Raw genomic sequence first — 27,929 nt, 5'->3', positions numbered from 1 at the left:
AAGTACTGAATTCGAGTACTCGCGCAGATAAAAACAACACTACATTCCATCCTTCCCTCCCAACCTAAAGTTTAAATTTTAATAACTTCATAAGTAGTTATTCAAAACTGGTTAGCGACCAATAAAAATTTCTAGTAAACTAAAAAGTGAATAAACTAAATAGGTTACTATTTAAAAACCATAAGCTCGTAGGGTTTTAAACGCATAATAGATGGGGTTATATTTTTGAAAATTACATCAAATTCGGGCGAACTATATAAGTATGCAAAAGAATAATATTAAAAAGTCTAATTTCTTTTAAGATATTGACCGGATCGTAGTTAACCCGTCACCTTGTATATTAAATAGTAAAAGCTAATTATTTTTGTATGTCAAAGGTGGAAAGTGACTTGTTATCATTATAAGCATGGCGTTAAAGTAATCTCCAAAGTAGTCTATGTAAAATTCTCCAACAGACTTTTGCAACACCGCGACATATCCGACATTGTGGTATTCGATCAAAGTAGTCCACTGGTTAAGATTTCATTGACCAAAGGTAATAATTAATTTTTTACTAGCGTTAAACGTTTATATTATTTGTAATATTATGTTATGACCTCTGGCCTTTTTCCAAAAACAGTGTTTTGAAAAATTCAAATCGGTCCTATTCATCTAAACTCTAGCTTACTAGCTAGCTCTAGCCTGTTGTTACCTTATTCCAGACGAAATGAACCGTAAATGTGTTTTCTTTTTTTGACATACGGGATATGTTTTACGCCAGGGGATATTCCACAATTCGCGCGGACATTTAAGCTCTTGGTAGCGACCGCAATCAGCCGATTGCGGATAAGCGATCGGTTAGAAACACACGCCCAATAAATAAGGTAAACATTGTTAGATTTCAATGTGCGGTCCATTTAACAAAACATCTATGGGTTTAGATCGGATTAGCTTAGGCTTAGAGGATTAGGTTAGGAGGAGGAAGGAGAAGACCGTGGGATAGATCAGCGAGCGGGGGGGGGGGGGTTGAAATATCGACGATCGTATGTTTTACCGTGTGGCGGAGTAATCAGTGAGTGTGTTTTTTTTTATAATTTTTTTATGTTTCACCGGCAGGTTTCATGTTCGGCAGCCGGAAGCGCGTGTCTCAGTACCATTACGCGCGTATGGCTTTCTTCTCGGACTACGAGCACTCGGATACGCACGTGGAAAAACTCGACGGCGTGGAGTTGCTGTCGCGCAACACAGTGTTCCACGACGTCGTGTGGGCCGGCCGAGTGCCCAGGTTCTTCAACCAGCTCACGTACTGGCTGTTCTCCTGCCTGCTGCTGTCCTGGCCGTACAGGGTGTACTTCAACTACGTCACCGCCACCGTGAACGTCGGCATCAAAAAGACATTCGGCCGCCGGCGGACCGGCAGACGGCGGCGGCAGCCGTTGCGGAACGTCGTTTACCGGCCCCGCTCGCCCGGCCACTGGCTGTCCAACATCGGCGACCTTTTCTCGTTCGGCACCGGCAACGAGCCGGACATCTACGAGTTGGTGCCGCTGTCGCCCAATTTCCGCCTGCCCGAAAGCCGATGCCGCTGCGAGTACGACGAGACCGGCGACTATTTCGTCTATCACTGCTACTCGGACTTGGGCCGCTACGACTTGGCGCCCTCGTATATGAACGCACTCGAAGCGGCCGTTCCGCTGGCGTCGCGCGGTTAAGACAGAGAGGCGCGACCGTCGATTTTTAAGTACAGGGCGACGATCACCTAACCGTTTTTTCCCTATACTTGTGGGGGGGGGGGTACACTTCGCACCCCCCCCCCCACACACACGTAAATACCTTTGATCATTGTTGTCATCTTCGTCCCTTATACGCGAAACGAGTATAGACTTTGTTTGCTCAACACGCTTCCAGTTCCATAAACGTGTCGCTAAAGAGAGCATTGTCCCGTTTACCACTGTTGGCGGGGAAAAATTGCGTTTTGTAATATCTTTGCAAGGTAATTGTCCGATTTTATTATTGTTTGTCGTACGAAAAGGTGTAAATGCAGAGCGTAGAAAAAACATTACCAAAACAATTTAACTTTTTAATTTTCATCCATCCGTTGGTTTCCTTCGAGTTTATATAGATATTACATATTTTCCACTTGCAGTTGACATATTTCTTCGGTTCTCCAAATACCAATAGCCCGTACGGTTCATAGTTGTTTTCGCATTATTCAAAAGGCGATTTGAAAAAAAAACTAAGTCCATACTGGTTTTACGTACACGGGACGAAGATAACGGTTTTCTAAGGGAAAAATGTGATTTTTGAAAATATTCACATTTTCCGAGAATACGAGAGTCTTACAGCAGTTCGATCGTCTTGTTTACAGATAAGCGGTGTTATACTCAAGAACGGCGATCGATATTATCCGGGATTCCCACTGTCAATAAATGGTAAACTATGACGAGGAAACCTCTGTTGACGTTGGAATTCCCCAATAAAATCGGTAGCCATTCTGTTCTATAACACCGCTTATCAGTATATTTAAAAATCAACGGCACACCGATGTTTTACAGGGCGACTGGTTAACTATATTATAACCCAGTCAGTATCTTATAGACCATATTAGACTTGATAAAATTATTATTATTTTTCATAGTTTTTTATTAGCTATATAGCTGCTATAATTGAGGGAAAACCCGGAGGGAAGCCAGTATGAAGAATACCTAGGCAGTCATGTATAAAACAAATTAGACTAGTCGATAAGCAGTTTTGAAAAATGACTTTTAGTGTTGTTGAAGTTTAAAATATAAGAAGGGGGAAGCGAGGAGTGTAGTATTGTTTTTATCTGAGAGCGTTAACGTCTCCCATCCTAAACCTTAAAAGTAATTATTCATGACTGGCTATCGACCAGACAAAATGTCCAGCAAATTATTTTTTATTTAAAATATAAACGTTACTGTTTAAAAATCACTAAAAATGTAAGGTTTTAACATAAAAGAAGCGGGGTTAAACATTTTAGTAAATAAAGCGGGCGTACTATTAATTCTAAACTATAGAAATATAATTTTAAAAAAGTCTAATAATATCTTTAAGGATATTGACTAGGTAGATCATAGGTAACCAGTCACCCGGTCCATTAGTCAGCAAGCAAACCCCCTTTTAAAAAAAAGTATGCTTTTTTCACAATCATACTGTATCCATTTGTCGCAAGTCACTTTTTTTCTTCGAAAATAATTACACTTTTATAGTTATTAAGAAAATATTTAAATTTAAAAAGAATTTTTCCTCAAACAGTGAAAAAAAATAATCAGGTTGCAAAACTTTTATTAATTTAGATTCTACAAATTAGCTAATCATTTGTCAATTATTTTAGATGAATTTAGTTAATCATTAAAAAGTATAATTGTAATCTATTATATATCAAAATATTGTGTGTGCTTTTTTTCCTTGAATATATTTTCTTATGTATTCATGTTAAAGTATAAAATGGCTAACTAAATTGCGATATAATTATTACCTAATTAAATACCATACTTTGCTTGCTTAAATAGAGTGAATTAAAAAAAAAATTGTATCGCTTATTTATTTATTTTTGACAACCTTTAGATTGGTCAACAACAAGAGTTGTGACTTGTGACCTAGGAAAGATTACAGTCTGGAAATTTTGTAGTTTTTCTTTTTTCAGACACTTAAGTTAAAATTTTATTTTTGCAATATTAAAATTTTATTATTTTCATTTTTACCAATGTTCTATAGATTTTTTTAATTTCAGCGGTAGCATGTATATTTAATAATTTGGTATAAACCAAAAATAAATAAAAGCTGGGTTTCTAAATTTCTAAGTTAAGTTTAATATTTCAGTGAAACTTGTTCTCACATCTCAGTCGATTATAGATGGTTTAAACATATGCGAGATATGTTTCATTCGCATAGGCATACAGTTTTAGTACTTTATTCGCGAATAAATCTATTTAAGTTCTACTGGAAAACAAAAATGCTGAGAATTAATAACCAAAAGTTCACCATAGACAACGTGTTAGTTGAAAATTAGACTTCGCCATAGTATCTACAACTCATAAAACATTTTTCGTGCATAAAATGTTTTACATTAAATTTAATAAGGTATAATTTCAACCGAATTTACTGAAATATGTATAACTTAGTCAATAGCTGTTATTAATGTACTCCTGAAAACATATTCACTTATTCCACTTTATTATATTATTATTAGGATCTCTTTGATAGAAGGTTTAACCTTAGTAGAGCTGGACTGTACTAACAATTTAATGATCAAAGGGCTTCTACCGCTTATAGTGTTTATAATTTAACATATTGTTTAATGTTGTAAGCAAATTAGTTTGTTTGTTCGTCCGAAGTCTATGTAATCCGCACTTCAAAGCAATTTATAGCGAAATACTTATAGGTTTTTTTCAAAATAAATTTGTTTCATTCGAAACACGTTTTAATGTTTAGTTGTATTGTATTGTATAAAAAGGTGGCGGCACAGTAAATTAAAAATAAAGTAAATAGTGTTTAAATCGTTATTTTCATCTCGCGACAAAAAATATGTTACAAAATAAAATAAATTGTCGCTTTAGGTAACAAGTGTTTTTTATAATTTGAAAATTGATTTACGTTTGTAACTTTAAAACAAAAATATCCACGTAACTATATCATTTATTAATATGTTGTTATTCAGACAATGTAATAGCTCAAAATCTTAAATTTTTAACAACGAAATATACTAACAAGTATATATACTAAAATGTACAATTGAGAATAAAACCATTGGATGGAGCCTGAATGGTTTCACTAATAAACACGACGACCTTAATATTTTGATGTACCGTACTTAACATATTATACAATCCAAATTATTAAAATTTTTCACTAAAACACATGTCAATGCTAAAGAAAGAATATGTAAACAAATCATCCGCATCATTACCGTGTATGTCTTGATACTTGTCTTGTATACTTGATCGTCTTCTATAGTTGTATACTGCAAAAAGAAAACAGTTAGTTCAGTTTGTTATATTTTAAATTCGATAAAAAATGCAAGCCGCTTGTGTCCTCGGTTTTTGAACGCACAACCTGAGCATCGCGTTAAAGTGATGAACGATAGGCTTACTCATGTAGGGTGGCTTGAATGGCCGGATAAAAGAAAGACAGACATAGACTTTGTGTACATAATTGACCACTGGTTGAACATTGAAATAATCGATGGAAATCATTTACTTGCGCTAGTGATAACGGACAGATTGTTGTTACTAAAAGAAAATAAACCTAAAACATAAAATGCAACAAGCACGCCAGTTTATGAGCTGTAAGTACGCCCAGGGATGGGCATACGAAATACAAAATCTATAATAATTAATTTACTAATAAATAATTTAATTTAATAATAAATAATTAATAACCAATAGTTAATAATTAATAACAGTTAATATAATTAATTTTATTTTGTTATAAAACATTTGTAGTAGTACTTCGCATACTTGACACCAATAGTAGCCTTATTCTAAAAAAATATTGTAGTCTTAATGTTTAATATAAAGTCAGTAATACAAATATAAACCTCCAACAAAGTAATAGGAATAAAAAAAAAAAAAAAATGATTTTCCGCGTTTAGCAGTATAAAAAAATAGTGAAATATGTACCGAGACTATCAAAACCATACCAAATATTAATATACAAAAAAAAATCATTAACTAATATTACAATAGTCAATAAACTTATTAATACTGTCAAAATGAAAAATAATAATTCTTTCTGGCCTTCCCAACTTAAATTTTTTTTTAGCAACTTTTGAAACTTAAACGGTAACGTACTGCGTACATATTTTATTACCTTTTCGAATAGAGAATAATGCATTATACATTTTGACTATATTAAATTACGTATAGGCATGAAGACTGATGATTTATTTAGTTAATGCGGTAGATGTTGGGAAATTAAAACAATTAATTAAAGCTAGGATGGCGAGTGACCGACAGCGGGTGGTCTTCTAGAATAGAATTCTTGTAAATCGGTTTAAGGTTATCGACATATCTTTTTCATCAGATGCAGATTTTAATTACATTTATTAAATATATTGAAAATAATAAATCTAAAAGCATTTATAGCGATGGATTTTACCAATTTTGAAAAAAAAAGCTGCAAAGTAGGGTGGGGGCATAGCGGGAAAGGAGCATATAGTAGGTGTTCGTGGAGGTCGTAGGTCATATAGGAAATTATTAAAATCTATGTATAAAATCACTTGGAAATAAACGCTTCGGTGGGAATATGTACATTCCATATAAATTTGGAATAATATAGTATGTCAAAGCCAAACTTGACCAAAAACTGCTAGATTGACAATTGCTCGATAAAATTTACATTGGCAAGAAGAGTTTGACTTGCAATTAAACAACAAGCCGCCGTTTTTAACCACTGTAAGTAATTACAAAGACAATAGAAATAGTGTTTAAAAGGTTCTCCAAGTATTCAGCGTCTGACATGATTTTCCAATTAAACCCATAAGTCTGGCGACGGCTTTGACCCGCCCACAGACGCCTGTGGAGAGCACTTGGAGTTATACTACTGTCGAAAGAACGGAGCAGCTTAACTACACTCAAAATGTTTAATACAGTTGACCCAAGTTTGGTCAACCGCGTTTGGATCAAAATTAGAATTGGGGGGGGGGGATATTTTTTACTTTTCGGTGCACCCTACAGTAGACGTTGCTGTTCCGGGGACGCCGAGTCAAATATCGAATGCGCTAGACCATTTCAAAGTTTGCGGAGGGTGGGGTAAACGCGAAATTGTTTTGTTACTGGAAAGAACTGTTAACACTATCTTATCACTGTTAACTTTGCACCACGAGCAGTGGGTGGGATACGTTTTAAGGTATAATACGCGTTCTATGTGCTAAGTTCGGTGTCACTTTGTCTTGTCGCTGATGACAATGTCATATCACTGATAAGAGATAAAACGCACTACTGGTATGTACACGCAGTTTTGATAAAACAAGTAAAGATTATTTTCAATAATTTATTGGAAATTTAAGAAGGTATCGTCACGTCTTGTTCTTATGTAAGTACCTACATTGTCGTTAAATTTGATACTTGATATCTTTCTTTCGTGTATACATATTGTGTCCCGCGACCTATAACGTTCTTAAATATGACAGCTTAAATAAAAAACCGGTCATAGTACTTGCGAATAATACGTGAACACGTATGTACAACAAATAACTTAAAAACAATGACTAGATATTTAAACGGCTCTTATACCAAATTATCTTACGAGAATTTAAGACTAATAGAATTTACATAACTATGCTTTCTTTTTTTATTTTAATAAATTTAAATGATCTACATGACGTACCGAGAATTATTTAGCAAAGCCATAAAAATTATTTTTTTTTTTACTAGACTGTATAAGTATTAGTTGAAAGAGTTAGGATTAGTTAAAAAAACATGTTTTTCTTATACTGATGGAAGATATACTATTATAATATTACTATTATTTATTATAATTTGCTTCCTGTCTTTTAAAGTGGTCAAAATACCACAGCCATTTATCTCGAATTTCCTTTGCGAGAAAAATATAATTTTTTTCTTGAGATTGCTATGAAAACAATATAAATATAACATTTATTTAGGATTTTGAAAATATGTCGTGTATAATTTTTTTAATTTAAATAAATAAGATAAAATATAATATGGAAAGATTTTAGGACTATTATTAAATATTAATATTGTTACAATGGTTATCTGTAAAAATTATGATCTAAAAATACTTATTGACAATATTAAAAACAGTTTCTTAAAAGATTATAGAAATATATATTTGCAGTGAGGGTATAAAATATATTGATTACAGACAAATAAAAATCGGTATATAATGATTTTTAGTTAGAATTAAATATAATGCCAATAATAGTTTTTCTATAGATGTTTGATTAAAATAATAAATTTAAAAAATGATATATTCTTCATGCAATTTTTGTTTTGCAATGGAGATTATTCTAAATTGGAAATCCAAGATCTTTGTAATGAGATAACGTAAAAATGCGTATTTCTTCTACAAAGTTATTTTTCAGACTACTGAAAGTTCCTTTAGCTATTTTCTTAAAAACTGATTTCAACTCGATCATCTCACTAGGAGAACACCATAGTTCGTAGGATCCGTTTAAACGTTTTATGATATTATTCATATCGGTTTCGATACCCAGAATCCCTTGGATAATTTCTCCTTCAATTGCGTCGTGGAAATAATTGTTGTAGTCTATGAACATGTCAGAAAAGTCTATGTGGTAATTAACATGTGGGAATATCAGATTGATACGCGAAAGCGCTTCACTCATACGCGAGACCAAATCTTTGCTCATCATAATTGTATTTACGAACTGTTCCCGGAGGTATGATAACTTGCTTTTATTATATTGTTTCCATAAATGTGTCACGTAGTCGATACATCTCTTTAACGTTATAGCATAATAGCAGTTCAAAAAATAATATGTGTGCTTAACTTTTTCGTCTACATTTGCATGGTTGACTGTTTTTCCACCTGCGTCTAGCACTCATAAAGTCTGAAAAGGTAACGGTACGATCCGTTCTAATTTCTAATTTATCCATCACCGACCATCCAGGATTTCCAAGTAACTTGTTCATTATTTCTACCCGTCGTAGCAATTCTGGATCATACATTAAATCAGTGGTGTTTGAATCAAAATTATATTTGAAACCGAACCTTCCGTTAAAATATTCCATAAATTTGATTGTTTCCCTTATACTCGATATTATAAGGTCAACACCATTCCTTTCCAGATATCTTTTAACGCGTTCCGCGTGTCTGGAAATCTCGTTAGCTCCTTTTATATAACAAAAATTACCATGCAATGCATATAGTTGTTCTAGGGTAGCCGACATTTGGTTAACGACAGATGTTGACTTTGTCACTACGGTACAAATAATAGTGTCGAACCCTTCGTCAGCCAACGAGTCCCTGTCAAAATTTATGTCTCCGTAAAAATTAATTAAAGCCTCTAGAATTTCAAACAGTGGCTTTTCAAAGGAAGTTTGTGGTGATAAATCGTATAAACACAAAAGTGAACCTTGCATACACATGACTAACGGTTTTGATTCTTTGATCATATCCAGTAAATATTCCAAACATTCCAAAGCATCAGACCTAGTTGTCATTCTCTTGCACGCAGCGCCTAAACCCCTCTCGTATTCACAAAACTTTATCAACACCGTGGCAAATTTACAGCTCAAGAACTGGTTTGCTTGTATCATTTTGTGATCTACATTATCGTTGGTAACTACCTGTCCGTTATCACTAGGTACGAATAATTCACTTACATCTGTTATTTTATTGTTCATCCAGTGGTCAATTATATGTGCATAGTCATTATCTGTCCTTTTTGTATCGGGCCATTCAATCCATCCGACATGAGTAAACATATCGTTCATCACATTAACGCGATGTTCGGATTCTGCATTCAACAGATAAATTTGCATGTAAGCAATTAAAAAAACGACGAACCCAGCGACTTGCATGCTATACCGAATTTCAAATATAACAAACTAAATCAATTTTTTTTTACGCAGTTTAAAATTCGAGCAGTATAGGTTTTTTTTAACGTGAGAATATTATGAAACACTTTGTCGCCAGAAAACGGTGTGGCGTCGAAATCGTACACGGCAACGATGCGAGTGGTTGATTTACATATACTTTTTTAACATTGGCATGTGTTTTAGTAGATAGTTTAGATAGTTTGGATTGTATACAGGATGATCCATCTGATGTAAGACACTAATTTTCTTGGAAAATAAGAATATTTTGAAATTTGTTTTTTCCTGTATGAGTAAATAAGAACCGCTTGTTTAGTCAATGCGAACATAAATACGAATATTATGGGCTACTGTTTTTTTTTGACAACTAAAAAATACGAGGAAATGTATTATCGTTATAAAGCCATAGAGAGCTAATATATTGATCATAAAAATGCAAACGCTCTAATATTTTATCTTTTTTTGTCTATGTATTAATGGAATTAAAAATATATGTTCCCATTGGAAAAAACGAAATCCATGTTGTTTTATGTACAGCGGACGAAAATAAAAAATATGATTTTTAAAAGATATTTTTAAAGTATTCATATTATCCTAGAAAACGAGTGTCTTATATCAAATGAATCACCCTGTATGTTGCAAATATTTTCAATGTATTGTACCGCCGTTTGAATACTCATTTGCATTTTATTCTATAGCAAGATTGCGGCGTAGTAAATCAAAATGACAGTAAATAGTGATCGCATACTCGTTTAAATGTCCCTGCAAAAAACTTATATGGAAAAAAAAATATGAAATCGTCATTTCTTAAAAGTCAATAACGTGTGTTATTCTTCGTATGTGTTAACAAATAGAACCCGTAACTATTATACTCAAGTATTGAAAATAATGGCTTGAAACTCCTAATGGCATTTTTTAGTATTACGTGTTAAGATAAAATTTTCATAAGAATTTAGAACTACACTATACAGTATTTGTTTAAAATCATTCGAATTTTATCTGATAGGTACCGAGAATTATTTAGCAAAGAAATAGAGATCACCTTTTTTATATTAGAGTATATAAGTAATGATAAATACCTGATTTCAATATTGCAATAGGCAAAAGGCTAGTTGAAAAACATGTTTTTCTTGTACTGATGGAAAAAATATCCAACCCTGTAGTAACATCACAACAAAAATTAAAATACCATAACGTCCCCACTATCATTTCTAATATTTAAAAATGGAGAATACTGCACTGAACTGGGTAGAGATAAGATTCAAATTCTTTTATTTTAGCTTGTTTAAACAATACAAACGGTATAGCCCGAAGAATAGTCAAGGAACTAAGAGCTATCGACTGAATGGTAAAAGTTAGAAGTGTATAATTTTAGAAGTCGTGGATTATAGGCATAACGGTAAATTTACCACAACAGCTTCTTCGACGGGTAACGATTATTGCCCACGTCTCTTTGTTCATTTCTAACGAATTTGATACTAAATTCAACACAGAGTAGAAGTTCAAGAACGATTTATTTAATCAAATAGGTAGACATTTTTGTTTATTATTCAAATTTGAGATTGAGAGTTAGCCATTTGAGTTGAACCGCATCAAATAAATAACGTAATAATGTACAATATTCACCCCGCTTCTTGTTCAGATTACCTTGCCCTCTAAATATGTTTTGGCTAATCCAACCGATTCGATTTATTATTTAATTGGCTGTCAGTCTTAAAACGTCCCCAAATTAGCCTTATTTTTTATCTCGCATTTTCTATGCAAGTGTAGAGTCTCCGAAATTGCCTTATGTGAATTATATCATGCCAACACTCACTCCTAAACACATTTCTTATGTTGTTGGTTTGTTTAGAATAGACTGAGTAGGGTTAATGATTAGGAAATATAATTTTTTTCTTAAGATAAATTACAAAATTATATAAGTATAACTTTCATTTAGGGTTGTGTTATCGGATTAATTTGTAAATGTTATAAGCAGTGATAAAAAATTTAAACATATGATAAGGCTCTGTACAACTAGCAATCTGGTTTATTTTACATATACACTCGTATGTGTGCACTGAACTGAATACATGGAACGCGCATTGTGCAAGTCCATTTCACAGATAATGCTGAACTGTTAAGGAGAAATCTTAAGATAATTATGTATTAATACGAGAAAACTAGAGCTCCGTTCCCCGATCCCCACCGATTCGGACGAATAGTTCACAGATTCTGAGTGCTCTATCCAGGCTATGTCGGTCACGCACACGGCCTCTAGATAAAAAGTATTTTTGGTTATAACTCATGGACCTTTATCTAGTTATCATAATTCATACCTAGTTTCGAAAAAGTATTTTGCAAACAGCCATTTCAAAACGCCACCCTACTAAATAAAAAACATTAAAAAATGAAAATAATGAAAAGTTTGAAAAACGTGAAATAATGTATCAATTATAAAAAACTATAGTTGTAACTTTTGTACTATATATAGTTATAATATGTAATTGTAGGCAGCCGAAGAAAAAAGTTATTTGGTAGGTGTAAATTGTAAATAGTTATTTTTATTCAGTGCTTTAGATATTTTATTATTAATCATTTTTATTGAAACTAATTTTGTATTCTTAACAATCCAAAATCGCATAATCCTTGTCACACCGAGAAGCATTTTTGGATCAAAAATGCTAACGACTTTGTTCTTTAAATTTCCGCCAGAAGCTGTAACTTTAGAGTATAATAAAATAATAATAAATACTTTATATTTCAACATTTATAAGACGCAGTGACAGTGAACATTTTCGACAACAGAACACGTCGATTTCTCGTTCACGTTACCTATACCATACTAAACATTATTATATTGATTGAATACCATATTGTATGAAAATTAACAACACACGTGTAATTAATAATAACTATACGATTAATATGTAATAACAAACTACAGAAAGTCGTTCACAGCGGCATAACAGGTTTTGCTACGTCTAAAACGCAATACTGATATGTAGTCAAACATATATATGTAGACCAAAAACACCGAATGATACACCGTATTAGTTACATACAATTTTTGTCTAGAAAATGTACAAAAAACCTATACCTACCAATATGTATTCATTTATAAAATTCGGTAACACACTCGATTTACTATTGCTTCCTGTCTTTTAACGTACTCAACTGCCGCAATTATTTATCTCGTATTTTCACTGCAGTTGGAGAGTTTTGAAACTTTGTGCTCTTCCTCTGATCCACTCACTCCAAAACCCGAATCTTATGTTATTAGTTTGGGTAGAGTAGACTGAGTAGGGTTTATGATTAGGATACATAATTATTTTCTAGTTGTTTATTGAGAAAAATTGAATAAGAATATAAATATAATATTTATTTAGGATTTTGAAAATATGACGTGTATAATTTTTTAATTAAAATAAATAATATAACAAGTTTTTAGGACTATTGTTAAATATTAATATTAATACAATTATTGATTATCTGTAAAATTATGATCTAAAAATACTTATTGACAAGTTTAAAAACAACTACCTAGAAGATATTAGACAAATATATTTGCAGTAAGGGTATAAAATATATTGATTTCAGACAAATAAAAACCTGTGCTTAATGCAATTCAGTTAGAAATAAATTGAATGAGTGTTATAGTTTTCCCATAGATATTAAATCTTAAAAAAATAAATTATAACGATTTTATATATTTAATGGAATATTTTTTTTTCAATGGAGATTTTTCTAAAATGGAAATCCAAGATGTTCGTAATTAGACAGCACAAAATTGGCAATTTCATCTAAAAATTTGTTTTTCAGACTGCTGAATGTTAATTTAGCGCTCTCCTTCAAAAACTTGTTCTTATTGAACATACGATCAGGAAAACACTTTTTGTTAAATGGTTTTTCTAATCGTTGTACGATATTCCACATGTCGTTTTCGATATTTAGATTCCCTTGGATAATTTCGTTTTCAATGGTGTCGTGGAAATAATTTTTGAAGTCTAATAATATGTTAGAAAAGTCTATGCTATAGGTGATATGCGGGCCTAACTGAAAGATACGCGAAAGTGCTTCTAGCATGTTTGAGACCAAAGGTTTGCTTATCATGACTGTATCCACAAACTGTGTTCGGAGGTCCGATGAATCGGGCAAATGCTTGCTTTTATTATACTGTTTCCATAAGAGTATTACGTAGTCGATACATCTCTCTAACGTTATAGCATAATAGCAGTTCAAAAAATGATGCGTCTGCTGAACTTTTTCGTCAGCATTTGCTTTGGTAACAAGGTTTCCGTCGGCGCTAGCTGTAATAAACTCCAGGAAGGTTATGTAACCATTGGGCGTTATAATTTCTAATCTTTCTAACGCCGTCCACCCAGGTTTTTCAAGTAGCTTGTTCATTATTTCTATTCGTTGCAACAAGTTTGGATCGTACATTAAAATAGTCTTTTTTGAATCAAAATTATATTTAAAACCGAACCTCCCGTTAAAAGATTCCATAAACGGGTTGATTGTTTGCTGTATATGCGTTCTTAGGTTTGTCATTATTCCTACGGGATCATAACTATTGAGATATGTTTGAACGAGTTTCTGATGTCTGGATAACTTGTCATGTCCTATTATCCAACAAAAATGATCATAGAATGCATTTAATAATTCCAAGGTTTCCGATATTTGTTTTTCAACAGATGCAGTCATCGCTGCCACAGTATAGGTAATAGTGTCATTCCCTCCGGAAATGATCGAGTCCTCATCGAACTGTATGTTTCCGTAATAATCGATTAAATTTTCTAGGATTTCGAACAGTTGCTTTTCAAAAGGGGTTTGTGGTGATAAATCGTATAAACACATAAGTGAACCTCGCATACACATGACTAACGGTTCCGATTTTTCGAGCATTTCCATTAATTTTTTCAGACAATACAACGATTCAGACGTATTTTTCATTCTCATACACGCAGGGCCTATACCCCTCTCGTATTCACAAAACTTTATCAACACCGTGGCATACTTACAGCTTAAGAATTGGTGTGCTTGTATCATTTTGTGATCTACATTATCGTTAGTAACTATCGGTCCGTCATCACTGGGTCCGAGTAATTCACTTACATCTGTTATTTTATTTTCCATCCAGTGGTCGATTATGAACACATAGTCTATTTCTGCTTTTCTTTTATCGGGCCATTCAATCCATCCGACATGAGTAAACATATCGTTCATCACACTAACGCGATGTTCGGGTTCTGCATTCAACGGATAAATTTGCATGTAAGTCATTAAAAAAACGAGAAACCCAGCGACTTGCATTTTTATCGAATATGAAGTATAACAAACTGAATCAATTTTTTTTTTTGCAATATAAAACTTAAAAAAATTCATCAATAAACGTTTTTATTACACGAGAATATATGAAACACTATGTCGTCAGAAAACGGTGTGGTGTCGAAATCGTACACGGCAACGATGCGAGTGGTTGATTTACATATACTTTTTTAACATTGGCATGTGTTTTAGTAGAACGTTTAGACAGTTTGGATTGTATACCGGATGATCCATTTGATGTAAGACACTAATTTTCTTGGAAAATAAGAATATTTTGAAATTTGTTTTTCACATATGCGTAGATACATATTTTCCTGCCAATTCTCGAAATGTTTTTACTTTCATCTCTTGTACGTAAATGTTTATAACTCCATAAGCATATAATCAACAATTTTTAAAACAATTTAGCGTTTGAATTTTTATTTTTGATTAATTTATTCGTTTGTTATGACTTTGTTAAAATATTACATAGGCCTCTATTTTTTTGGTGTTTTTAGGTATTTGTATAGGTAGATAAGAACCGCTTGTACTTAGACAATGCGAACATAAATACGAGTATATGGATTGTTTCTTAAGCCAACTGAAAAAATACGATGAAATGTTTACAAAACTATAGAAATAACAAATTGATCATAACAGTTCAAACGCTAAAATCTTTTAATTCTTTTTGTCTACATATTTATGGAATTAAAAACATATGTTCCCTCTGGGAAAAAATGATCAAGGTATTGATAAATATATTAAAAAATATACCTTCATGTATATGAAAAAATTAATTCATAAAATATCTAACTTTTTGAGAAAACTAGTGTCCTAAATCAGATGAATCACCCTGTATGCTATTTTTTTAAAAATTTATTGTACTACCACCTTTTGATACAGTATATTAAAACGAATTTAGTACGTTTTATTACTCAGATTGCGGCGCAATAAATCGAAAAGACGGTATGTCCGGGGACTCATTTTAATGTCTCGGCACAAAAATATGAAATCGTCATGTGTTAAAAGTCAAAATCGTATGTTAGTACTTGTATAGAATATACGTCGTATATGTAACAAATAGAAAAAATATAACACGTATGCTTAGTATACAAATATTGAAAATAATGCATAGGGACTCCTAAACGGCATTTTTTCATTTGTACTAGATAAAAATTTCATACGAATTTGGAACTAAAGGTTAACGATGTAACAAAAATAAAAAAAAACAGACAGTTTAAACAAAAAACGGTGTAAATGGACACTATCTAAAACTAGTACAGCATTAACATGCACAGTAAAAATCAGTTCATTAGGATGTACGAAAAAAAGGTTAAAATCAATTATTAAATCGGAAAATGATTTGATTGCAATAAAACGCTTCGATAAGAATCGGTGGATAGTAAGAAACCAGCACAGTAAAAAAACTAGCTAAGGAAAATAGTGTAATAGAACACATTGATTTCGAGTATATACCTGTATAGTATTTTTTTTATACAAAGTACGTTTTAGTACACATTTTTATTATATTCTGTAGAAATATTGCACCGCTAAAATTCGAAAAGACGGTAAATAGTATTCAGATACTTTATTAAATATCGCAGCGAAAAAAAAAACGGTGCAAAATAAAATCGACATTTCTTATAAGAAAACAACATGTGGTTTTATCTATGTACAATATACTTCGTACATGTTAACAAATAATAAACGAACACGTACCCAAAGTATACCAAACAATTTTTTTGAAAAAAATGGCTACTAACTCCTAAACGGGATTTTACAGTACTATGTGTTAAGGTAAAATGTCCATACAAATTTAGAACTTATTCTACATAAAAAATAATATCAAAATATTCATATTTTCCCAGCAAATAAGTGTCTTGCAACAAATGGATCATCCTGTATATTAAGCTAATGATTAATTTTAAAAAAAGTACCTTTTCTATTAGCTTTAAAATTAGTACATCGAGTAAATTTTTGTAATGAAATTACAAGTTTTCGAATTTGGTATAAACTAAACACAATTCTAATAGTATTTTAATGACTCGGCATTTTTTTGTAAACTATACATTTACAAAAAAATGCCTTGTTGTTTAGAAGTTCGCTTTTAGTTTAGTTTAGTTTTTATAAGGACAAGAGCCCCATTAATTTTTCTTAATTTTGAATGCATTTTATAGGTTCTCGTACATTCAAATCATATAATGTGGTATGGCTTTTTTACAACTTTTAGGCAATATGAGTATAATATCAGCTGCTGTTTTATTTTTCAAACCGATAAATTTGTACAATTGTGCGTTAAGTATAAAAACAATTTTTGTTTTGATATTTGAACAATACGTCTGTTTACTATTTCTTTACTTATTTTCTGAGTCTATAGATATTTAAGACGCCCTTGTTTTGAATTCTAGACAAATTCTGTTTAAAATTATTATACCATCGTTTATTTAGCGTTGTGTTATCAGATTAACTTGTAATTGTTATAAGCAGTGATAACAGATTTAAACATATGATAAGGCTCTGTAACACCTAGCAATCTAGTTTATTTTACATACATACTCGTATGTGTGCACTGAACTTAATACATGGAACGCAAATTTTGCATAATCCATTTCACAGATAATGCTGAATTGTTAAGAAGAACTCTAAAGATAATTATATATTTATGCAAGAAACTAGGGCTCCGTCTTATGTTATTAGTTTAGCTAGAGTAGACTGAGTAGGGTTTATGATTAGGATACATAATTATTTTCTAGTTTTTTCTTGAGATAAATTGAATAATAATATAAATATAATATTTATTTAGGATTTTGAAAATATGTCGTGTATAATTTTTTAATTTAAATAAATAATATAACAAGTTTTTGGGACTATTGTTAAAATATTAATATTGTTACAATTGTTGATTATCTGTAAAATTATGATCTAAAAATACTTATTGACAATATTAAAAACAATTCCTTAAAAGATATATAGAAAAATATATTTGCAGTGAGGGTATAAAATATATTGATTTCAGACAAATAAAAACCTGTGCTTAATGCAATTCAGTTAGAATTAAATAGAATGACTATTATAGTTTTTCCATAGATATTAAATCTTTAAATAATAAATTACAAATATTATATACTTAATGCAATATTTGTTTTTCAATGGAGATTTTTCTAAAATGGAAATCCAAGATGTTCGTAATTAGACAGCATAAAATTGCGCAATTTCATCTAAAAATTTGTTTTTCAGACTGCTGAATGTTAATTTAGCGCTCTCCTTCAAAAACTTGTTCTTATTGAACATACGATCAGGAAAACACTTTTTCTTAAAGGGTTTTTCTAATCGTTGTACGATATTCCACATGTCGTTTTCGATACTCAGATTCCCTTGGATAATTTCGTTTTCAATGGTGTGGTGGAAATAATTGTTGTAGTCTAATAATATGTTAGAAAAGTCTATGCTATAGTTTATATGCGGGCCTAACTGAAAGATACGCGAAAGTGCTTCTAGCATGTTTGAGACCAAAGGTTTGCTCATCATGACTGTATCCACAAACTGTGTTCGGAGGTCCGATGAATCGGGCAAATGCTTGCTTTTATTATACTGTTTCCACAAGAGTATCACGTAGTCGATACATCTCTTTAACGTTATAGCATAATAGCAGTTCAAAAAATGATGCGTGTGCTGAACTTTTTCGTCTACATTTGCTTTGGTAACAAGGTTTCCGTCGGCGCTAGCTGTAATAAACTCCGAGAAGGTTATGTAACCATTCGGCGTTATAATTTCTAATCTTTCTAACGCCGTCCACCCAGGTTTTTCAAGTAGCTTGTTCATTATTTTTATTCGTTGCAACAAGTTTGGATCATACATTAAATCAGTGGTGTTTGAATCAAAATTATATTTGAAACCGAACCTTCCGTTAAAATATTCCATAAACTTGATTGTTTCCTTTATACTCGATATTATAAGGTCAACACCATTCCTTTCCAGATATCTTTTAACGCGTTCCGCATGTCTGGAAATCTCGTTAGCTCCTTTTATATAACAAAAATTACCATGCAATGCATATAGTTGTTCTAGGGTAGCCGACATTTGGTTAACGACAGATGTTGACTTTGTCACTACGGTATAAATAATAGTGTCGAACCCTTCGTCAGCCAACGAGTACCCTGTCAAAATTTATGTCTCCGTAAAAATTAATTAAAGCCTCTAGAATTTCAAACAGTGGCTTTTCAAAGGAAGTTTGTGGTGATAAATCGTATAAACACAAAAGTGAACCTTGCATACACATGACTAACGGTTTTGATTCTTTGATCATATCCAGTAAATATTCCAAACATTCCAAAGCATCAGACCTAGTTGTCATTCTCTTGCACGCAGCGCCTAAACCCCTCTCGTATTCACAAAACTTTATCAACACCGTGGCAAATTTACAGCTCAAGAACTGGTTTGCTTGTATCATTTTATGATCTACATTGTCGTTAGTAACTACCTGTCCGTTATCACTAGGTACGAATAATTCACTTACATCTGTTATTTTATTGTTCATCCAGTGGTCAATTATATGTGCATAGTCATTATCTGTCCTTTTTGTATCGGGCCATTCAATCCATCCGACATGAGTAAACATATCGTTCATCACATTAACGCGATGTTCGGGTTCTGCATTCAACAGATAAATTTGCATGTAAGCAATTAAAAAAACGACGAACCCAGCGACTTGCATGCTATACCGAATTTCAAATATAACAAACTAAATCAATTTTTTTTTACGCAGTTTAAAATTCGAGCAGTATAGGTTTTTTTTAACGTGAGAATATTATGAAACACTTTGTCGCCAGAAAACGGTGTGGCGTCGAAATCGTACACGGCAACGATGCGAGTGGTTTATTTACATATACTTTTTTAACATTGGCATGTGTTTTAGTAGATAGTTTAGATAGTTTGGATTGTATACAGGATGATCCATCTGATGTAAGACACTAATTTTCTTGGAAAATAAGAATATTTTGAAATTTGTTTTTTCCTGTATGAGTAAATAAGAACCGCTTGTTTAGTCAATGCGAACATAAATACGAATATTATGGGCTACTGTTTTTTTTTGACAACTAAAAAATACGAGGAAATGTATTATCGTTATAAAGCCATAGAGAGCTAATATATTGATCATAAAAATGCAAACGCTATAATATTTTATCTTTTTTTGTCTATGTATTAATGGAATTAAAAATATATGTTCCCATTGGAAAAAACGAAATCCATGTTGTTTTATGTACAGCGGACGAAAATAAAAAATATGATTTTTAAAAGATATTTTTAAAGTATTCATATTATCCTAGAAAACGAGTGTCTTATATCAAATGAATCACCCTGTATGTTGCAAATATTTTCAATGTATTGTACCGCCGTTTGAATACTCATTTGTATTTTATTCTATAGCAAGATTGCGGCGTAGTAAATCAAAATGACAGTAAATAGTGATCGCATACTCGTTTAAATGTCCCTGCAAAAAACTTATATGGAAAAAAAAATATGAAATCGTCATTTCTTAAAAGTCAATAACGTGTGTTATTCTTCGTATGTGTTAACAAATAGAACCCGTAACCATTATACTCAAGTATTGAAAATAATGGCTTGAAACTCCTAATGGCATTTTTTAGTATTACGTGTTAAGATAAAATTTTCATAAGAATTTAGAACTACACTATACAGTATTTGTTTAAAATCATTCGAATTTTATCTGATAGGTACCGAGAATTATTTAGCAAAGAAATAGAGATCACCTTTTTTATATTAGAGTATATAAGTAATGATAAATACCTGATTTCAATATTGCAATAGGCAAAAGGCTAGTTGAAAAACATGTTTTTCTTGTACTGATGGAAAAAATATCCAACCCTGTAGTAACATCACAACAAAAATTAAAATACCATAACGTCCCCACTATCATTTCTAATATTTAAAAATGGAGAATACTGCACTGAACTGGGTAGAGATAAGATTCAAATTCTTTTATTTTAGCTTGTTTAAACAATACAAACGGTATAGCCCGTCGAATAGTCAAGGAACTAAGAGCTATCGATTGAATGGTAAAAGTTAGAAGTGTATAATTTTAGAAGTCGTGGATTATAGGCATAACGGTAAATTTACCACAACAGCTTCTTCGACGGGTAACGATTATTGCCCACGTCTCTTTGTTCATTTCTAACGAATTTGATACTAAAATCAACACAGAGTAGAAGTTCAAGAACGATTTATTTAATCAAATAGGTAGACATTTTTGTTTATTATTCAAATTTGAGATTGAGAGTTAGCCATTTGAGTTGAACCGCATCAAATAAATAACGTAATAATGTACAATATTCACCCCGCTTCTTGTTCAGATTACCTTGCCCTCTAAATATGTTTTGGCTAATCCAACCGATTCGATTTATTATTTAATTGGCTGTCAGTCTTAAAACGTCCTCAAATTAGCCTTATTTTTTATCTCGCATTTTCTATGCAAGTGTAGAGTCTCCGAAATTGCCTTATGTGAATTATATCATGCCAACACTCACTCCTAAACACATTTCTTATGTTGTTGGTTTGGTTAGAGTAGACTGAGTAGGGTTAATGATTAGGAAATATAATTTTTTTCTTAAGATAAATTACAAAATTATATAAGTATAACTTTTATTTAGGGTTGTGTTATCAGATTAATTTGTAAATGTTATAAGCAGTGATAAAAAATTTAAACATATGATAAGGCTCTGTACAACTAGCAATCTGGTTTATTTTACATATACACTCGTATGTGTGCACTGAACTGAATACATGGAACGCGCATTGTGCAAGTCCATTTCACAGATAATGCTGAACTGTTAAGGAGAAATCTTAAGATAATTATATATTAATACGAGAAAACTAGAGCTCCGTTCCCCGATCCCCACCGATTCGGACGAATAGTTCACAGATTCTGAGTGCTCTATCCAGGCTATGTCGGTCACGCACACGGCCTCTAGTTAAAAAGTATTTTTGGTTATAACTCATGGACCTTTATCTAGTTATCATAATTCATACCTAGTTTCGAAAAAGTATTTTGCAAGCAGCCATTTCAAAACGCCACCCTACTAAATAAAAAACATTAAAAAATGAAAATAATGACAAGTTTGAAAAACGTGAAATAATGTATCAATTATAAAAAAACTATAGTTGTAACTTTTGTACTATATATAGTTATAATATGTAATTGTAGGCAGCCGAAGAAAAAAGTTATTTGGTAGGTGTAAATTGTAAATAGTTATTTTTATTCAGTGCTTTAGATATTTTATTATTAATCATTTTTATTGAAACTAATTTTGTATTCTTAACAATCCAAAATCGCATAATCCTTGTCACACCGAGAAGCATTTTTGGATCAAAAATGCTAACGACTTTGTTCTTTAAATTTCCGCCAGAAGCTGTAACTTTAGAGTATAATAAAATAATAATAAATACTTTATATTTCAACATTTATAAGACGCAGTGACAGTGAACATTTTCGACAACAGAACACGTCGATTTCTCGTTCACGTTACCTATACCATACTAAACATTATTATATTGATTGAATACCATATTGTATGAAAATTAACAACACACGTGTAATTAATAATAACTATACGATTAATATGTAATAACAAACTACAGAAAGTCGTTCACAGCGGCATAACAGGTTTTGCTACGTCTAAAACGCAATACTGATATGTAGTCAAACATATATATGTAGACCAAAAACACCGAATGATACACCGTATTAGTTACATACAATTTTTTCTAGAAAATGTACAAAAAACCTATACCTACCAATATGTATTCATTTATAAAATTCGGTAACACACTCGATTTACTATTGCTTCCTGTCTTTTAACGTACTCAACTGCCGCAATTATTTATCTCGTATTTTCACTGCAGTTGGAGAGTTTTTGAAACTTTGTGCTCTTCCTCTGATCCACTCACTCCAAAACCCGAATCTTATGTTATTAGTTTGGGTAGAGTAGACTGAGTAGGGTTTATGATTAGGATACATAATTATTTTCTAGTTGTTTATTGAGAAAAATTGAATAAGAATATAAATATAATATTTATTTAGGATTTTGAAAATATGACGTGTATAATTTTTTAATTTAAATAAATAATATAACAAGTTTTTGGGACTATTGTTAAATATTAATATTAATACAATTATTGATTATCTGTAAAATTATGATCTAAAAATACTTATTGACAAGTTTAAAAACAACTACCTAGAAGATATTAGACAAATATATTTGCAGTAAGGGTATAAAATATATTGATTTCAGACAAATAAAAACCTGTGCTTAATGCAATTCAGTTAGAAATAAATTGAATGACTGTTATAGTTTTCCCATAGATATTAAATCTTTAAAAAATAAATTATAACGATTTTATATATTTAATGGAATATTTTTTTTTCAATGGAGATTTTTCTAAAATGGAAATCCAAGATGTTCGTAATTAGACAGCACAAAATTGGCAATTTCATCTAAAAATTTGTTTTTCAGACTGCTGAATGTTAATTTAGCGCTCTCCTTCAAAAACTTGTTCTTATTGAACATACGATCAGGAAAACACTTTTTGTTAAAGGGTTTTTCTAATCGTTGTACGATATTCCACATGTCGTTTTCGATATTTAGATTCCCTTGGATAATTTCGTTTTCAATGGTGTCGTGGAAATAATTGTTGTAGTCTAATAATATGTTAGAAAAGTCTATGCTATAGGTGATATGCGGGCCTAACTGAAAGATACGCGAAAGTGCTTCTAGCATGTTTGAGACCAAAGGTTTGCTTATCATGACTGTATCCACAAACTGTGTTCGGAGGTCCGATGAATCGGGCAAATGCTTGCTTTTATTATACTGTTTCCATAAGAGTATTACGTAGTCGATACATCTCTTTAACGTTATAGCATAATAGCAGTTCAAAAAATGATGCGTCTGCTGAACTTTTTCGTCAGCATTTGCTTTGGTAACAAGGTTTCCGTCGGCGCTAGCTGTAATAAACTCCAGGAAGGTTATGTAACCATTGGGCGTTATAATTTCTAATCTTTCTAACGCCGTCCACCCAGGTTTTTCAAGTAGCTTGTTCATTATTTCTATTCGTTGCAACAAGTTTGGATCGTACATTAAAATAGTCTTTTTTGAATCAAAATTATATTTAAAACCGAACCTCCCGTTAAAAGATTCCATAAACGGGTTGATTGTTTGCTGTATATGCGTTCTTAGGTTTGTCATTATTCCTACGGGATCATAACTATTGAGATATGTTTGAACGAGTTTCTGATGTCTGGATAACTTGTCATGTCCTATTATCCAACAAAAATGATCATAGAATGCATTTAATAATTCCAAGGTTTCCGATATTTGTTTTTCAACAGATGCAGTCATCGCTGCCACAGTATAGGTAATAGTGTCATTCCCTCCGGCAATGATCGAGTCCTCGTCGAACTGTATGTTTCCGTAATAATCGATTAAATTTTCTAGGATTTCGAACAGTTGCTTTTCAAAAGGGGTTTGTGGTGATAAATCGTATAAACACATAAGTGAACCTCGCATACACATGACTAACGGTTCCGATTTTTCGAGCATTTCCATTAATTTTTTCAGACAATACAACGATTCAGACGTATTTTTCATTCTCATACACGCAGGGCCTATACCCCTCTCGTATTCACAAAACTTTATCAACACCGTGGCATACTTACAGCTTAAGAATTGGTGTGCTTGTATCATTTTGTGATCTACATTATCGTTAGTAACTATCGGTCCGTCATCACTGGGTCCGAGTAATTCACTTACATCTGTTATTTTATTTTCCATCCAGTGGTCGATTATGAACACATAGTCTATTTCTGCTTTTCTTTTATCGGGCCATTCAATCCATCCGACATGAGTAAACATATCGTTCATCACACTAACGCGATGTTCGGGTTCTGCATTCAACGGATAAATTTGCATGTAAGTCATTAAAAAAACGAGAAACCCAGCGACTTGCATTTTTATCGAATATGAAGTATAACAAACTGAATCAATTTTTTTTTTTGCAATATAAAACTCAAAAAAATTCATCAATAAACGTTTTTATTACACGAGAATATATGAAACACTATGTCGTCAGAAAACGGTGTGGTGTCGAAATCGTACACGGCAACGATGCGAGTGGTTGATTTACATATACTTTTTTAACATTGGCATGTGTTTTAGTAGAACGTTTAGACAGTTTGGATTGTATACCGGATGATCCATCTGATGTAAGACACTAATTTTCTTGGAAAATAAGAATATTTTGAAATTTGTTTTTCACATACGCGTAGATACATATTTTCCTGCCAATTCTCGAAATGTTTTTACTTTCATCTCTTGTACGTAAATGTTTATAACTCCATAAGCATGTAATCAACAATTTTTAAAACAATTTAGCGTTTGAATTTTTATTTTTGATTAATTTATTCGTTTGTTATGACTTTGTTAAAATATTACATAGGCCTCTATTTTTTTGGTGTTTTTAGGTATTTGTATAGGTAGATAAGAACCGCTTGTACTTAGACAATGCGAACATAAATACGAGTATATGGATTGTTTCTTAAGCCAACTGAAAAAATACGATGAAATGTTTACAAAACTATAGAAATAACAAATTGATCATAACAGTTCAAACGCTAAAATCTTTTAATTCTTTTTGTCTACATATTTATGGAATTAAAAACATATGTTCCCTCTGGGAAAAAATGATCAAGGTATTGATAAATATATTAAAAAATATACCTTCATGTATATGAAAAAATTAATTCATAAAATATCTAACTTTTTGAGAAAACTAGTGTCCTAAATCAGATGAATCACCCTGTATGCTATTTTTTTTTAAATTTATTGTACTACCACCTTTTGATACAGTATATTAAAACGAATTTAGTACGTTTTATTACTCAGATTGCGGCGCAATAAATCGAAAAGACGGTATGTCCGGGGACTCATTTTAATGTCTCGGCACAAAAATATGAAATCGTCATGTGTTAAAAGTCAAAATCGTATGTTAGTACTTATATAGAATATACGTCGTATATGTAACAAATAAAAAAAATATAACACGTATGCTTAGTATACAAATATTGAAAATAATGCATAGGGACTCCTAAACGGCATTTTTTCATTTGTACTAGATAAAAATTTCATACGAATTTGGAACTAAAGGTTAACGATGTAACAAAAATAAAAAAAAACAGACAGTTTAAACAAAAAACGGTGTAAATGGACACTATCTAAAACTAGTACAGCATTAACATGCACAGTAAAAATCAGTTCATTAGGATGTAAGAAAAAAAGGTTAGAATCAATTATTAAATCGGAAAATGATTTGATTGCAATAAAACGCTTCGATAAGAATCGGTGGATAGTAAGAAACCAGCACAGTAAAAAAACTAGCTAAGGAAAATAGTGTAATAGAACACATTGATTTCGAGTATATACCTGTATAGTATTTTTTTTATACAAAGTACGTTTTAGTACACATTTTTATTATATTCTGTAGAAATATTGCACCGCTAAAATTCGAAAAGACGGTAAATAGTATTCAGATACTTTATTAAATATCGCAGCGAAAAAAAAAACGGTGCAAAATAAAATCGACATTTCTTATAAGAAAACAACATGTGGTTTTATCTATGTACAATATACTTCGTATATGTTAACAAATAATAAACGAACACGTACCCAAAGTATACCAAACAATTTTTTTGAAAAAAATGGCTACTAACTCCTAAACGGGATTTTACAGTACTATGTGTTAAGGTAAAATGTCCATACAAATTTGGAACTTATTCTACATAAAAAATAATATCAAAATATTCATATTTTCCCAGCAAATAAGTGTCTTGCAACAAATGGATCATCCTGTATATTAAGCTAATGATTAATTTTAAAAAAAGTACCTTTTCTATTAGCTTTAAAATTAGTACATCGAGTAAATTTTTGTAATGAAATTACAAGTTTTCGAATTTGGTATAAACTAAACACAATTCTAATAGTATTTTAATGACTCGGCATTTTTTTGTAAACTATACATTTACAAAAAAATGCCTTGTTGTTTAGAAGTTCGCTTTTAGTTTAGTTTAGTTTTTATAAGGACAAGAGCCCCATTAATTTTTCTTAATTTTGAATGCATTTTATAGGTTCTCGTACATTCAAATCATATAATGTGGTATGGCTTTTTTACAACTTTTAGGCAATACGAGTATAATATCAGCTGCTGTTTTATTTTTCAAACCGATAAATTTGTACAATTGTGCGTTAAGTATAAAAACAATTTTTGTTTTGATATTTGAACAATACGTCTGTTTACTATTTCTTTACTTATTTTCTGAGTCTATAGATATTTAAGACGCCCTTGTTTTGAATTCTAGACAAATTCTGTTTAAAATTATTATACCATCGTTTATTTAGCGTTGTGTTATCAGATTAACTTGTAATTGTTATAAGCAGTGATAACAGATTTAAACATATGATAAGGCTCTGTAACACCTAGCAATCTAGTTTATTTTACATACATACTCGTATGTGTGCACTGAACTGAATACATGGAACGCAAATTTTGCATAATCCATTTCACAGATAATGCTGAATTGTTAAGAAGAACTCTAAAGATAATTATATATTTATGCAAGAAACTAGGGCTCCGTCTTATGTTATTAGTTTAGCTAGAGTAGACTGAGTAGGGTTTATGATTAGGATACATAATTATTTTCTAGTTTTTTCTTGAGATAAATTAAAAAATAATATAAATATAATATTTATTTAGGATTTTGAAAATACGTCGTGTATAATTTTTTAATTTTAATAAATAATATAACAAGCCTTTGGGACTATTGTTAAAATATTAATATTGTTACAATTGTTGATAATCTGTAAAATTATGATCTAAAATACTTATTGACAATATTAAAAACAATTCCTTAAAAATTTATAGAAAAATATATTTGCAGTGAGAGTATAAAATATATTGATTTCAGACAAATAAAAACCTGTGCTTAATGCAATTCAGTTAGAATTAAACAGAATGACTATTACAGTTTTTCCATAGATATTAAATCTTTAAATA

At 31.4% G+C, this 27,929-nt stretch overlaps 1 protein-coding gene across 4 annotated transcripts; it reads right to left on the bottom strand.

Annotated features, from left to right (window-relative positions):
- Positions 1-12,966: 12,966 nt before the first annotated feature.
- On the bottom strand, positions 12,967-24,972 carry LOC126839905 (uncharacterized). 4 transcript variants are annotated; one of them, XM_050575346.1, is made up of 3 exons: positions 23,905-24,972; positions 18,556-18,610; positions 12,967-13,833 (listed from the first exon to the last, which is right to left on the bottom strand). In XM_050575346.1, exons 1-3 carry the CDS (start codon positions 24,902-24,904, stop codon positions 13,251-13,253), a joined length of 1,638 nt encoding a protein of 545 aa, XP_050431303.1. In that variant the 5' UTR covers positions 24,905-24,972; the 3' UTR covers positions 12,967-13,250. The 4 variants fall into 4 exon arrangements, with proteins under 4 accessions (XP_050431303.1, XP_050431301.1, XP_050431304.1 ...); XM_050575344.1 differs by lacking the exon at positions 18,556-18,610 and adding an exon at positions 18,326-18,365 and having other exon boundaries at positions 12,972-13,603; positions 23,660-24,972; XM_050575347.1 differs by lacking the exons at positions 12,967-13,833; positions 18,556-18,610 and adding an exon at positions 17,811-18,325 and having other exon boundaries at positions 23,620-24,972.
- Between the last annotated feature and the right edge of the window lie 2,957 nt (positions 24,973-27,929).

This window comes from Adelges cooleyi, unplaced genomic scaffold, assembly GCF_023614345.1.
Source record: "Adelges cooleyi isolate 19-005CV unplaced genomic scaffold, UGA_ACOO_1.1 ACOO_flye_CR_arks_rails_tigmint_CR_PRNA_31, whole genome shotgun sequence".
Classification (NCBI taxonomy): domain Eukaryota; kingdom Metazoa; phylum Arthropoda; class Insecta; order Hemiptera; family Adelgidae; genus Adelges; species Adelges cooleyi.
This window is presented reverse-complemented; position numbering and strand designations above follow the sequence as displayed.

Coding starts and splice junctions, on each gene's coding strand:
- LOC126839905 (XM_050575346.1), bottom strand. CDS start 24,904: ATGAATTTTTTTGAGTTTTATATTGCAAAAAAAAAAATTGATTCAGTT. Junction 18,611..23,904: donor GAACAAGCTACTTGAAAAAC/CTGGGTGGACGG, acceptor TACTTGAAAAAC/CTGGGTGGACGGCGTTAGAA. Junction 13,834..18,555: donor ACGCCGAATGGTTACATAAC/CTTCTCGGAGTT, acceptor TGGTTACATAAC/CTTCCTGGAGTTTATTACAG.